General features: G+C 34.9%; 1 protein-coding gene across 2 annotated transcripts in view; it reads left to right on the top strand.

Moving 5' to 3' along the window:
* The window catches only part of DENND1B (DENN domain containing 1B), a 248,717-nt gene that overhangs the window by 106,512 nt on the left and 126,181 nt on the right, over window positions 1-16,024 (top strand). The window contains exons 8-10 of one of the 2 annotated variants that reach the window (XM_056110675.1): window positions 2,297-2,356; window positions 3,555-3,608; window positions 5,397-5,507. In XM_056110675.1, coding sequence (XP_055966650.1) covers window positions 2,297-2,356; window positions 3,555-3,608; window positions 5,397-5,507 — 225 coding nt within the window. The remainder of the gene's footprint in view (window positions 1-2,296; window positions 2,357-3,554; window positions 3,609-5,396; window positions 5,508-16,024) is intronic. The other variant, XM_056110676.1, reaches the window with a different exon arrangement.

Here is a 16,024-nt window from a genome sequence, read left to right on the forward strand (position 1 = left end):
TACTCTCAATAAAATACCTTTGACATAATGAAGGCAGTACACAATAAAATCTGAAATATGACATACAGCATATATCTGAGAAGATATTCCTCCTCCCACTTATCTAGATTTAGCATAATTACAAAATGCTGGAAAATGTGGTTGGGATTTGTCAAAATAGCAAGTCTGTGGTGGTGTAGATTATTAACTATTGAAATTTTCACTGAGTTACATCATCTATGAGAAAAAATACATAAATTTTTTTTTGGTATTTTATAAATGTTCAAAGTTAATGGTTTTAAAATAAGATATTTTCATGAATATTCTTCATTTAACATAGTGAATATAATGTTAACACATATCAAACACATATCAATTTTTGTTTTTTCCCCAATAATGATAAACTTCTGTTTTAATAAGAAACAAAGCATGTAATGAAGCAAGAAAAATTGAAAGAAAAATAACTTGAAATATCTAATAATTAGTAATAATAGGTCTTTTACTTTTTGCAAAATCAGGAAATTGTTATGCTCATTATTTCTTTCTTTGTTGATAACTTTCTTCTTGCCTAAGTAGCCCACTGTAATTTTATTTAATAATAGTGTTCTCATACATTCCTCCATTCTTTATAGTCCCACTGTCAGCACTAGTTTAGGTGCTTAAGCACTTCAAGTAATCGTCAACAGTGGCTTCTTCCCATTCATCTTCCAAAGACTGTCCTATTAAACTTCCTTAAGCTACATAAAGTTTCCTCCTGACAACCTTTTGTAGTATACATTCTATTGAGTTTGTGCAAACCTTTAGCCAGGATATCTGGGCTTGTATTTAACCTCTATCTAACATTTTATTTTTCTGTTTCACTACATTTTTCTTAAATTGGTTTTCTACTTTTGCACATTGTTCTGTTTGCATTTTTATAAATAACCGGGCTATAATTGATTTTTATATAAGAAGCTAGTATTCAGGATTTTGTATTTAAATTTGAATTATTCTTATGAACTTTTGAATTGATAGCCAATAATAGCATTTAAATCTTGTACACATATTTTCAGTCTACAACGCCTAATGCTTTTATGATTTCCGCAGGTTGATAAAATAATTGCCTTAAGTTTGAGTAAAGCCCATTCAGTTATTCAATTTGATTTCAACAGATAATTACTAAATAACATGCCATGGTCATGTTAATAAGTGACAAAGTTGTGATTAGAATGCTTGAACTACTAGCAGAAATTTTAGTTTAATAGTGACTGATTTATTTGACAATCATAGGAAATTGTTTTCCTCTTGAGATAACTATAGTTTGCATGACTCAATACATTTTAGTAAAGGTAAAGGTAAAGGTAAAGGTAAAGGCCCTCCCGTTGATCGTCGATTTGCTCGAGCGGGCCCAGTAACGTCTCCACTGGAGACTGTGTTGTTACTGTGTCTGGCATATCGAATACTCTCGGTAGCTTGCCGGGCTCTCCGAGAGGGGCGGAGGAATCGAACTCGGGTCGGCCATGTTGGCCGCTTGTAAGGCGAACGCCCTACCCGCTGTGCTATCGCTCCAGCCCAATACACAATACATTTTAGTAGTATAATTTTATGCCTTTTCAGAGTATGTGTTCCTACATCACAGTCACAACTAAACTACAGGTATTTCAGTTCGTTAGACTTATCCCTTCATATCCTCCCTCCTCCTATGTCTCACCACAGTGGTAACCATAGTTTGAACTAGGGAGTTTTCAAAAAGAAAATTTTTGTTTGCAGAATTTCTATTACAAAACTGCAATGAGTCTTAAGAAATTTCTGTATATGCTCTTACAGTTTTGTGTTTCATGGATAATTCAGCACATGAATGTTTTTAATGACAACATAGTAACTGTTAGAGTATCACAAAAATTCAGACAATTATCCAGTGTACATGCTTTCTTTGAAAATCTGCATTTCCAAATCATTGCATATTCATAACATTCTCTCCTTAGCAGTATGAAAATTCTTTAAATATTTTTCTAACATAAAGTTAACAGATCAGCATTTAATAAAACATTTATAATTAAAGTTACTTAAGTTTTTATTTATTTACTTATTTTTTTTATTAGTGAGACACCATGAGGTACAGTTGTAGACTTACAAATTTTGTGCTTGGGTTTCAATTATACAATGATCAAATACCCATCCCTCCACCAGTGCCCATTTCCCATGGGAGCGGGAGGGATACTTAAGTTTTTATAGTGAATGATACGCCTTCATGGGTTTCTCTCAAGTACACAGCAAATTGTTGTGTAAACTTCCCCCATGCAAGTAAAATATTCATTTTTCTCTCATATATTATAAGAACCCAGAGATATTTATTGCCAGTGAGCAAGTTCTGAAAGATCAGCTCTCCCTAGTACCGGTGAGTTAAAGGGACATTGGTTTCCAAAAATGACCATCAAATTGGGAAGATAATCACTTCTTTCACTGTGTATTTAAGATTCATGGCTGTCCTTTGGGAAATGATAATTTGTCTCTTTAAAGAAAATTTATCATTTAGAATGTATTTTCTGTTTATACTATCTTTTAATGCATAGTTTTATAAAATACAATACCATTTAACCCCTATCCCCCACCTCCCACTAAAAGGGAATAATAGAAATTCTGGCCAGATCTATGTGTATTCTCCAGTATCCAAGAGCATTCACAATATGAGATTTCTATCACACCTTTGTCATAAGACTTTATGAGTTATTTTATGAGATCTGTGATTTATCTCATATTGTTCCTCTGCCCTGAAATATTGACTGTAATGACTGGGTTAACTAACCTTGTGTTGACTGGTTCAGCTATACCCAGTATTGGCTAGAATATCAAATATTATAGAATATTATGTTTATTATTTAATTATAAGACAGTATTGAAGTTTTTACTTTTGTGAAGATTATATCAACATAATTGAGATTATTATGAACAGAAAATAAAACAATTTTGTTGATTTTATTCTGATTCTGGGTGGTAAAATTTGGGAAAAGAATATGCTTTATAAAACTTACATATCTAAAAACTATTATAGTGCTCTCAATATTATAGAAGCAAATTAGTATTTAATAAATGTCAATAATTTTGGAGAAACTGATTACATTTTTTAAGAGATTTCAACATTAAATATCTTATTGCTGATTTTATAAATAATATGTTGGCTGCTTTGTACAGAGACATATATTGTAATTTGTTATAGAAATTCAGCAATTTTAATAGATTTAGATGTATTCCTGGGTGAATATAAGATACGTGTATATGTATATTCTTTTATTGTTTTAATGAACTCTAAAAATGATTCTTATTTAATTTATGTTCAGCTTAAAAAATTAAAATATTTTTATCTAAGATTGAATTATTTGTATGTAAAGATATGTTAAATTTCATATGCCCACTATTTCATAGGAATCTCACAGATTGAACAAATTCTAATCATCAGTAATTGCCCTTGGAAATTAACTAAATTTAAATTTAAATAAGGAAATTAACTAAATTTTCCTTATTTTTATCTCAAATTATACCTAATATGACCAGATTCTTATATTTCTTTTCTCATCTGATTTGTTTCTGTTAATCAGCATTCCTACTTCATTGCGCCTGACGTAACTGGACTCCCAACAATACCTGAGAGTGTGAGTTTTGTTGCCCATGTTTTAGTTTTACTCATTTATAAATTTTATTTGTTTTATTCTCATAGTTTAAGAATTTCTGTATTGAGACATTGAATACACTTTAACTATTTATTTTCTACTTCTTTTCCTGATATCTAGTTGTAGAAAATTCAGGAAAATATCTATGAAAATATCTATTTCTCCCATTTTGTAGACTGCTTTATATTTACTTATGTTTAGAGCCTTTCTGGCCCAGACACGGTGGGGCATATCTTAGGTGATGAATTCTGCTGACTAGGTTATGAATGATTAATGACAATATTAAATATTTTTGTTTCATAACTAGCAGTTAGAACTGACCATAGTATTTTTATTTTTCATATATCTTATATGTATTTTGTTCAAATCTTAGATGTTCTTTACTTGATTTCCTGGTTTTAAGAATTTTATATTTTGTAAGGATTGAAGGATATTGTAAGATATAAAAATAGCCAAAATGGGGGTGAGAGCGATAGTACAGCGGGGGAGGGTGCTTGCCTTTCATGTGGCTGACCCGAGTTCAATCCCCAGCATCCCATACGGTCCCCCAAGCTCCGCCAGGAGTAATTCCTAAATGCAGAGCCAGAGGTAACCCCTGAGCATCGCAAGGTGTGACCCAAAAAGCAAAAAAAAAAAAAATAAATAAATAAAAATAAAAATAAAAAAGCCAAAATGTGCATTTTATTTAGTCTTATTTATACTAGAAATATTTTCAGTTGTAATAGTTATTGTAAATTAATATTAATTTGAAAAAGCATTTTCTTTTGCCTAAGTGGGAGTAGTATGTTTGGGGAATGCTGGATGTAAAGGAAATTTTCTTTCAGAAGAATTTTAGCTTCCTTGAGAAAGAAAAGGAACCAATGGAAATAATTCACTTAAAATTATATAAAAATGTTTTCAAACATATGGAGTATTTTATTTTCAAAAGTTTGTGGGTAGAAGTACAAGAAGAACTTTAAAAAATTCTTGTATCAAACCCCAAGACCAATAAGATTTCAGTTATATGAATCCAGAAAATTTATTGCTACTGTGAAAAGACAAAACTAATTTGTTCTTCCTGATTTGTTACTTCATCATGTGCTAATTAATGTTTGAACATTGAAGAATATGCATTAAAGTTAATGTAATTTATCCCAGTTTTGTTCCTATATAGGGGAAATAATTTGATGTGTTAAACAGAGGAATAAAGTTACACTGCCATAACAAATTAGGCCTAGCATTGTGGAATAAACAAGAGATTTTTTTTTTAATGAAAAATCAAAGTTTGCCTCTTTAAATTTTTCTTCGAGTGCATTGAAAATAGTATCCAGCGGTGATATTGCTTGCTGAGTGTGTGAGAATTGTTAAAACATTCAAATGTATTTTCTGGAGTACCAGTCCTCAAAGTTCAGTGTATCTAAGATCCACAGGAGTATTTGTTTGGAAAGCAGGTTCTTGGGCCATACTCTGAGCATTACAGTTCAGCTCTAGGTGAGGCTCTGGAAATTAACTTTTTCTACAAGTACTTAGGGAAGGAGAGTAGGAAATTATTTGATCCTCTGATTACCTTCTGAACAACCAGTTTCCTGGAGTTAGTGTTGTGTTTCCAGTAATAATAGAATGTTACAGGCTTTGCGTGGCAGCAGAACCGTATTAAATTTAATTATTTTAATGAATGCCATTTTTACTAATCACATCCTTTGAACTTGAAGACTTTTTGATAAATGAATAAAATGTCTTTATTCATGATCACAAGTTGGTAACCTACACAGTTATTTTTCACTGGTACAGAGAAACCTGACAGAATATTTTGTCGCTGTGGATGTGAACAATATGCTGCAACTGTATGCCTCTATGCTACACGAAAGGCGCATCATTATTACCTCCAGTAAATTAAGCACTGTAAGTACTTCACACTTTCCCTTTTAAGTAGAATGTCTCGAGCATTTCACAAAGGACCTATAAACCTCTGCAGATTCAGAAGTGTTCTATGTGTACTTATGAAACAATGTCTACACACTTTTTGATATATGGTTTTAATCTGGCTCTTGAAAAACAGAATTCTGATTTATAGACAGCCTTCTCTGATGCATTAAGTCAGGTTAATTATTTTTTCTTATCAGGAGATGAGAGGATTTTTTTCCCCTTTCTAACTCTCTGGAGTTCATTTTAGTGCTTTCTACAATATAAAGAATTCTTAAGAGCTATTATGAGATCTTTATTATTCACTTGTGGCTTTTTCCATTGGAGCTACTTGAAAGAAATTCAGGGACCCTGATAATAGCTGCTATCCTAACCTGGTAATAGGTAGATTCATCTTTGTTGCCAAGTAGTGGTTTAGGAGTAGATTCTATAATAGTTCTGATTTGGAGGAGCTCTTCAGACAGATAATAACTTAAAAGTCAAAGTAGCATAAAAAAAAAGCCAAGGGTTTTATGCCAGTCACTAAAATGTTCTTTTAGGAGGTCATTATTGTGTTAAAGGCTGTGAGATTAGAGAGATTTTTCTTAATAGAAAAGCATTCAAAAGTATTTTCATTAGATTGCTAATTTTTTTCTGCTTTATATTTTGGGCATAAAATTTATATTTAATGGTATTTTGATAATATACAAGATATTTATTAGGATCCAGTATTACATATTTGCATGGATTTTCTTCTTTATAAATTTTGTTAATTGGTGACAATAAGATAACATTTTTATGTTTTTTTCAGTTATAGTATAAATGGAAGCCTCAGTCTATGAAGTTTTAGTATTTAAGAGCTGAAGGAGTTTTAAGAGCTCTGTAAACTGCCTATTTTAGTTAATAATGAGAAAGGTATTTCTAGTGGTTATATGGCTACCCCAAAGCCAAATAATTATTTAGAGATAGATACTGTGAAATTGAATCTAATGTGGTTACTTTCATTACTCTGACTACAAAATATAATTTCATATTTTTTAATATGGACCATTAAAAAAAGAAAATCTATTATTGTGCATAATTTAGTGTTGTTAGATAAGAAGCACTGATCATTGATATAAATAAATAGTTGTATTTACTAGCCCTCAAGCCTGCATGGCAGGCCCACAATAATTAATTTTACATTGCTTGTTTCTACTGAATGGCTAATGAAAGAATGACCAAAAAGTACTTCAGAAGGAGAACATTTTTGAAATTTGTTGTATCTCATCATGGAGTCATTAAATTCTTGTCTAAGGGTTTACTGAGCTGTTGTTGATCGTTAAGCCTTCTTCCTAACTGTTTTTGTTAGTTGAGATTAGTTGGTTTCTACATTACATTCCTGTCCATCTCGTGTGCTCCTACTGGGATGTTAGTATTATAGAGTTTGGAGATGTTACCCCAGAAAAATCTAAAATATTTAACTTGGCAGTCCAACTGGAGTCATGGTGGTATGAGTGCAGCTGTTGGGGTGGAAACTTATCCATTTGTGTCCCTCCCCCTTCCCCCTCCCCCACACCGCTCCCGAGACAGCCTTGATAATATCTCAGCCAGGAAAGGGTATCCAAGGAAATTTTTGTGGCTAGTTGATCTCTTTTAAGACTTATTTATGAGTCTCTGGAACAGGGCTGGTAGATGAACTTATATTACTTATATTGGATGTTAGTATGGCTGCTGGGAGGTCAGGGGAGGTTGCCCATCCTAACTCCAGGAAGGCCAGGGATTTCAGCGAAACCAAACCGAGTGTACCTGGAATTTTCAGCAGGTTAGTATCCCTGTGGGATCAGTTGTGACATGACAGAGTCTGACTGGAGGTATGGAGGCAGCTGTTCTTATTATGCTTTTTTTTTTTACTGCTATTTAAATTTACTATTTGCACAAACTGTTCCTTCTACTTCCCTGTTTTATATTTCTCCTCATTTTTCAAATATAACATTTCAACATTATAAAGCTTCCCCCAATATGGTGAAGAATATCTCTCTGTATTGACAGTTAAAAGGATCGTATAACTTATCTTAGAGGCCTAGAAACTAAGTTCCTACCAAGGTGAGCTTCTGTAATGTATTGATTATGCACCTACTGTGTGTCAGTCTTTAAGAATTCACTAATATAGTTCAAACACTCTTGGATTCTAGAGAAAAACTTTGACTAGCTTAGTAAGTTTTAAGTGATGAGATGAATGAATGAATTATGATGAACACCAAGGGATAAAGTTGAAAAATATCACTTGTATCACTTGTCATTCAGTTGTACATCTATTTGCTCAAGCAGGCACCAATAACGTCTCCATTTGTCCCTGCCGCATGCTAGCATAGCCCAATGACATATTGGGGGCTCTTTCAGGGTCAGGGGAATGAGGCCCATTATTGTTATTGTTTTTGGCATATTGAATACGCTATGGGTAGCTTGCCAGGTTCTGCCGTATGGGCGAGACACTCCTGGTAGCTTGCTGGGCACTCTGAGAGGGACAGAGACTTTTGGGGCAGCCTCTAATCGCTTTTACAGATGTTTCCAGTCTACTGAATGCAAGCTTTTGGTCCACTGGCATTTGAGGTCTTGGTCCAGAAAATACTGCATTGTTCTCTCCAGGGAGCTTTTTTTTTTATAGTCTCTGGCTCTTGGCCATTGATGAGATTACATGGTGCCCCGGGACAGTTTGTGGGTGTGACTGCCAAGCTACTGGAAAACTGGGGGTCTGGGTGGAGGAGGCCCAGTCCTGATCTGAGCAGTCTTGTAGATCTCAGCCAAGGGTCCTGCATGCCTGGATTCCTCTGCCAGTTCCTTCATGCGTGAGGTTCGACTGAGTATGTGGAGAGTGGCCTTTAGCATGGCTGTGGCTAGGGTCTGGAGGTTTTCGGCTGCCGGGGCTCTACTTGTGATGGGGAGGGAGACTCAACCCACCACCCTCCGAGTGGCCTGGTGAAGACAGCCTTGTGCGGGGGAGGAGAATCTGCAAAGTTAAATATGTAAGTATATATAAATAAAATACTATTTGAGAAGAAATTGAAGAAAGAGAGTGAGCTATGTGAATTAATGTATAAGTGTCTCTGGGAAAACACTAGAAATAAATTTATATGTTTTTTAAAAACTGTTTTTAGTTATATTTATAAATTCTAATAGCTAGGTACCTTTTCTAACCAATTTTCTTTACATATAAAATGGGAAAATATCAATAATAGTTCCCATGTTATAGGATTGCTGTGAAGATAATGGATAAGTAGAAATACTTATATTTGAAAAATTAAACACATTTAGAATCTTCAAACATACATGAAGTAATCAGCATTCTATCTTTGTAAGGGTCTATGATTATTCAAGGATAACTAGCAGGTTCGATTAACTACAATCTGCTGTTTAGAGTAAAAATTAGCATGCCTATACCTTTTTTTAATGTTTATTAGTGAAACACCATCGAGATACAGTTGTAGATTTACAAATTTTTGTGCTTGGGTTTCGATTATACAATGATTAAATACCCATCCCTCCACCAGTGACCATTTTCCACTACCATGGATCCCAGTATCCCTCCCACACCTATCCCTCCCATCCCACCCTGCCTCTGTGGCAGGGCATTCCCTTTTGTTCACTCTCCTTTTGGGTGTTGTGGTCTGAAAAAGAATGCCTATACTTTAATATTAGAATTTTTAAAAGTGTAATAAAGGCTTGGCATCATTCAGGGAGTTGTTGCTACGTGTGAGATAATGAATACTTCATGGTGATATCATCTCTCAGTTACCAGCTTTAAGTAAGTGGGATAACAGAACTTATTAAAGAAACATCATTTAACTTCACTTTCATGATTTTCTTATCTCTCTTTTGTGATGGTAGCTACTTGACTTCAATCTAACAAAAGTCATACATATATTCATTATATATTCAAGGGCTGGAGCGATAGCACAGCGGTAGGGCGTTTGCCTTGTATGTCAGCCAACATGGCCGACCTGAGTTCGATTCCTCCACCCCTCTCGGAGAGCCCGGCAAGCTACCGAGAGTATCTCGCCCGCACGTCAGAGCCTGGCAAGCTACCTGTGATGTATTCGATATGCCAAACACAGTAACAACAAAGTCTCCAATGGAGACGTTACTGGGCCCGCTCGAGCAAATCGATGAACAATGGGAGGACAGTGATAATATTCATATAACAGTGTTATTTATATATTTCTATGAAATTCTACACATAGTATCATCTAGACTATTATGTTCAAAACCAAAAACTAATATAGTACTATAAATTAGAAATAGTTTTTTGGAGTGGCTGTACGTGGCTGTGTCTAGGTCATACTCCTGTTTCTGCACTCAGGAATCATTCCTGGTGGTATACAGGGGATTATGTAGGATTCTGGGAAACAAATTTGGGTCCCTGCATGAAAGGCAAGTACATCACTTGCTTGACTGTCTTTATGCCTGAAATAATTCTTTCAAAATAATACAGTGAAAACTCTAAAATATCCAAGAAGAGATTAGGTAAGATATTCATGAATAGACTTGCTTTCGAACTTTTTCATTCTTGATGCCAGAGCATTGAATAGTTCAGTGGGTAGCGTGCTTGCCTTGCATGTGACCACTCTGCTTTCAATTCCCATGCCCCATATAGTCCCCTGATCACCACGATGAGTGATCACTGAGCTCAGAGCCAGGAGTAAGCCCTGACCCCTGTTGTTTATGGCCTCCCAAATTAATAAAAATAAACTTTTTATTCCTACTTCTATATTATAAGGGCTATAATATACTCTGTATTAATACAAGAAATATTTTCTATATGTTTCATTTTTAAATGTAGCCAAAATTTTAATTATTAGAACATATACAAGTTAAAGTGTTAGTATTAATTTTTTTTATTATTTTCAGGAATTTGCTTTAGGAGTTTGATTTACATGATAAGTTTGCCCTTTCAAAATTTTGTTAAAGTTACATTTATCAAGTGCATTTTCTTGCTGGGATAAAAGCATTAAGTTCACTTGACGATGCCTTTTTAAAGTTAAAATTCTAAAATAGACATACTTAGTTTGAATATATTAGCATAAAACATGAGTATAGTTTTTAAGATTCATTGTGTTTCTCTACCAAATTTTAGTGTGACATTTTGCTCATTTCCATTATATTTTTATTTTGGAGTTCAATAATGTGCAACATAATACATAGATACATTATCAGGTACCCTCAGGGGTATCTGATATCCCTGAACAAGAGCATTAATTCTGTACATGCTGGAGGCCGGTCCTGGATGGTTAGCCCCATGTGACTCTTAGCTCGACCAGCAGAACATTGTAGCAGAGACTCATGTATTCAAAGCAAAGGCATAAACCATGATATTACAATAGTGTATCAGTTGGCTTACTGCAGTTTTGTGACCAGAGGTAGGGAAGATTGCTGTTTAAAGTCGTGTCATCAGTTCTCAAATCATTCGGGCATGAAGTCTTGTCATCTGCCTCTATAATTGTACCTCACCAGACTTTCTCTAACTAGTCAGCTGGGGCTGTGCATTTTGTCTCAAACACCCGGCTGGCCAGCGTCTGACAGGAGCCTTCTCATCATTCTGTCAGTAATATGTTAACTAGAGTGTATCTTTGTGTCCTGTAGAAGCAGGTGGAAGAGAAGCTTCTCTTTAAAACAGATGTCTAAATGTTAGCTACTGTTTTGACCAATATTTAGTTGGTAAATATTACCCTCTCATAGACTCTAAGCACTTTAGTTACAGAGATTTGATCACTTGTTGTATGTTCTTTCTGGAATATTTAGAGCCAGCATTGTGCTGTGAGTGCTGGAATTGTGTTAATAAACTGTAATTTCTTCCTTTGTTATAGTTGCCCTCAGGCATTTAAGCATATGCTTTTCTCTCTTTCACTCATTAATTCCATCAAGGGCATATGCTAGAAGGAATCTTGTGATCCCCGGAAAATCAGCCATTAAAATGTAGATTTTATAGGTTTAGTTAGACTAAAGGGGAATTCAGAGGATTTTAACCTCTCCATCTGGATTTTACATGTCCCTGATTTGTCTCTTAATAGTGCCACCTGTATCAGTACTTAATCTGAAACCTGAAGCATGGGAAAATTTTGAAATTAGACTTGAACAGTTGGTGGAAGAACAAAGATTACCCAGGTTTATTCCTAGTTAAGATTAGTGGAATTTAATTTTGTCCCTTGTATTTTTAATACCGTAAGAAAGTAATGCAGTTATAAATTGTTAGTAAGACTTCTCAGGGTTGTTTTAGAAACAGTTTTTAGATTTTTGATCTTCCCCAAACCCATAGTAGTTGATTATGTCCACTTCCACTAGACAGTTCTACTTAACCAGTGTGTTATCTGATACGTGGACTGCTATTCTGAATATTGTGTTTCTATTCAGTGCTAAGTAGAAGTGACCGCAGAAATGACTGTTGAGGTCATCGTGTAGTACTTTGTGGGAAGGGATATATGGAAGTTAGAGTGAGAATGTTTGGACACAGGTAAATGATAATTGTTTTCCTCTCCAATTCTTGTATTTGCAGCTGTTTTTCATAGAAATAAGCACATATTTCTGCTCTATAGCTTAATCCACTTGTCTTCTAAAAGAATATCATTAGCTTTAAATTTAAAAATCCCCAATTTCTAATAGAACAATTATGACATTATCTAAGGGATGTATTATTTTCACTAGATTCTATAAGCTTTGTTTATAAAACAACTTTGATCTTAACAAAAACTGCCTCAGTACATTTCGTTTAAATTTTGTGCTGTTGGTGATTATGAAATGGTAAATGTATAATATATTGATTCTCAATAAGAGGCGGTATATTTACCTTTTATTTAGATTTTTTATATTTTAGAGTTAACAAATTTTGAACATTTTTTATTCATTTATATTTTCTTAGGTTATATACTGCATTTTCTATAGTATGTATGTTACTCATATTTCCTTAATTGGGTTTTTTAGCTTTCCCATAATCGCCTTTTATTCTTTATGTCTTTGGTGATGGGCTCTTTCATCTCTTTTTGCCATTTAAATCTCATAGATTCTGTTCTTCTCTATCTCCATTCTCTACTATAACTACCTACTTTCTTAGTTCAAGGACTTATCATTTCCTGCAACAGTCTTAACTCTTTATCTAAAATAATAATGACAATTATAGCTAAGAGTTATATATTACATATGGTGAGCTCGTCACTTTCCTGAGCAGTTTATTTCTTTAATCAGCATTTGCTGTATAGTAAATTAAGCAGAGTGGATTCGGAGACAAATGGTTGTCTACGGTCACATAGAATAGAAAGTGACTTAGCCAGGTTCGTCTGATTCCAAAGTACGTGCTTTCAACTTCTCTACAATTTTGACTTCTACAGTGACACTCTCCTAAAACCAAAAGTAATACTATGCCCTGCTCAGCGTATCTCTTCTCTTAAGGAGCTCCTAATCATTTAGACAAGTGCCTTTTTTTGGCTCTTACCTTAGTAAGTCTAGGTAATTGTTCTTTAAAATCTCTCATTTGTCCTCCTTTTTGCAGAAAAAGATGTATTTAAACTACTTTCAGTGCCATCTTGTTTAGATTTCTCATTTTCTTTTTCTTTCCTGTTGATTCTGTGAGTGAGTACCCAGGCTTTCAGAATCAAAATATCAATTTATTAGTAACTGTGTATAAAATTCCATTGGAAACTGGTACCTGGCCCCCAATTTTTATTACTAAATATTTCCCTTTATGTGTCCACTGAGATTTCCAGGTAAAGGTAAAGGCCCTCCCGTTGATCGTCGATTTGCTCGAGCGGGCCCAGTAACGTCTCCATTGGAGACTTTGTTGTTACTGTGTCTGGCATATCGAATACTCTCGGTAGCTTGCCGGGCTCTCCGAGAGGGGCGGAGGAATCAAACTCGGGTCGGCCATGTTGGCCGCTTATAAGGCGAACACCCTACCGCTGTGCTATCGCTCCAGCCCACAAATTCTCAAATCAAGAATCTATTTGAGGGGATGGAGTGATAGCACAGCAGGTAGGGTGTTTGCCTTGCACGCTGCAAACCCGGGTTCGATTCCCAGTATCCCATATGTTCCCTGAGCACTGCCAGGAGTAATCATTGAGTGCAAATCAAGGAGAAATCCCCATGCATTGGTGGCTGTGACCCAAAAAGCAAGTAAAATAAAATAAACAAATCTGTTTGACTCTGTTGCCACAGTCAGCCTACCACTTAAGAACTTAAGACATTATGACATGTTGAGTCACCCTATGGAACTGAACCTTTTGCCTTCTTAGATATGGTAGAGCCTCCAATTTCCAAAGCTCTGCTTTGCTTTTCAGAGGCTTAGTTTCTGTCAATGGACCCACTTATTTCTTTTATCCTTGAGCTGCTATAGCACTTAACCACATACTAACCTGTGATAATAATAATCTGTGAATTTATTAATGAGGCTAGATATTAATTTCTTAAGGTTAGAACTATGGTTTCTCTGTGTAAGTGCAGTATATTTATTACCAAAACTATACTTAAGAATACCTTAATCTTTTAAAGGTGAGTATCACCGAGGAAAGCTTTTATAATAAATTTTATTCACTAAATTATAGTATGAGATACAAAGTGTTTGCTATAGAAAATGCCAGAGTAGGAACTTGGTAAAAAATCTTTTTGAGTCACAGTGAGATAGACATACAATGTTCCAACACCTGTCCTTTCACCAGTGCACATTTCCCACCTCTAGTGTCCCCAATAACCCTCCTGCCACTCCACCCCAGCTTGCCTGTATAGTAGACGTTTTTCTTCTCTGTCTCGTCTCTGCTCTCTCTCTCTCTGGGCATTATGATTTGCAATACTGGTGCTGAAAAGTTATCATGTTCATCTCTTTACCTTCTTTCAGCACTCAGTTCTTGTCTAGAGTGATCATTTCCAACTATAAAGGTGACTTTATAAAAACTGAACTTTGGGGCTGGAACAATAGTACAGTGGGTAGGGCATTTGCCTTGCAAGTGGCATACCTGGGTTCGATTCCCAGGATCCTATATGGTCTCCTGTGCACTGCTAGGATTAATTCCTGAGTGCAGAGCCAGGAGTAACCCATGTGCATTGCCAGGTGTGACCCAGAGAACCCATAAAAAATTTTAAAAATTAAAAAATGAAAATTACTGAACTTTTTAAATTTGAGACTAATTTCTACATAGGATTTATCTTCAAAAAAAGTGCTTGTAGCCATTTTATAGTAAATAATTTTATTGTTTTAAAAAGTTGATGCCAAAATTGTAATTTTTGTGGAAAAAAGTCATTGATATATTTTCAATTATTTTCAGCCTCAGGAATTTCTTTTGCTATTGTTATCTCTTGATTTGTTCTGCCCATATAGAAAATTAGTTTGGTGTCTTTTGACATGATATAGTTGGTTTGGTATCTTTTGGCATCAAGATATACTTGGTATCATACAGTCTCAGGGAAAGTGTGATGCTTTACCCCTCTGAATAGTAATAATTTATTCCTTCAGTGAATCATGTCTTTGTTCCCCCCGGTCTGTGTCTTTGTTTTATTTTATTTAGGCATGGTGGCTTGCAGTACTGTAACAATAATGCTTCAGGAATACGGTATTGCTAACCACCCTTATCAGAGTACCAGCATCCTTCCACCCTGTCTATGTACTATCCCATTACATACCTTCTTCTTAAGGCAGATTCTCAGGCTGTTACTTTAAACCATTAACCCTTAGACTTTTATTTTTACTCCACAGATGAGTGAGAGCATTCCATATTTGTTCTTCTCCCTTTGATTTACTTTAATCAGCATGAAATTCTGTAGTTCCATTCAAGTTGCAGTGAACTGAAGGATTTCATATATTTTTTGTAGTTGAGTAATATGCCATTATATAATATTCCACAATTTCTTTATCTACTCATTGGTTCTTGGGTTAGAGCCACTAAATATAAATCATGCTGCAATGAACACGAAAATGTAAAACTTTCCTAATTCATGTACACATGTAAAGAAGTGTAATTACTGGTTGTGAAACTCAATTTTTAATTCTTGAGAAGTCTCCATAGTGGTTTCCAGAGTCCCTGCACCAGATAAAAATGGAAAGTGGTTCCCATTCTCACCACATCCCCAGACTTTTTGCCGTATTCATCTCACTGGTGTGAAGTGATATCTCAGTGTGCATTTCTCTGATAATAAGAGACAAGATGCACTTTTTCATGTATCTATTTGCCATTTTTTAAATTTATTTATTAAATCACTGTGGGAAAAGTTACAAAGCTTTCAGGTTTAAGTCTGGGTCATGTAAATATCAAACACATTTCCCTTTACCAATACTTATTTTTCACCACGGAGAACCCCAATAAACCCCCACCCCCCCAAACCTCCCAATGCCTGTGAGGCAGATGAATTTTAGTTAACACTCTATCTACTTTGACTCAATTCATTGTTTTGACAAAAGATGCACTATGATTATTTAGAGTTTACACCCCCAAATCAGACATGCTGAAAAGGCATTGTGAAATGATTTGTTTTCTACAGCTGGTTATAAAAATCAAATGATT

This window comes from Sorex fumeus, unplaced genomic scaffold (genome assembly GCF_029834395.1).
Source record: "Sorex fumeus unplaced genomic scaffold, SorFum_2.1 ptg000010l, whole genome shotgun sequence".
Taxonomy (NCBI): domain Eukaryota; kingdom Metazoa; phylum Chordata; class Mammalia; order Eulipotyphla; family Soricidae; genus Sorex; species Sorex fumeus.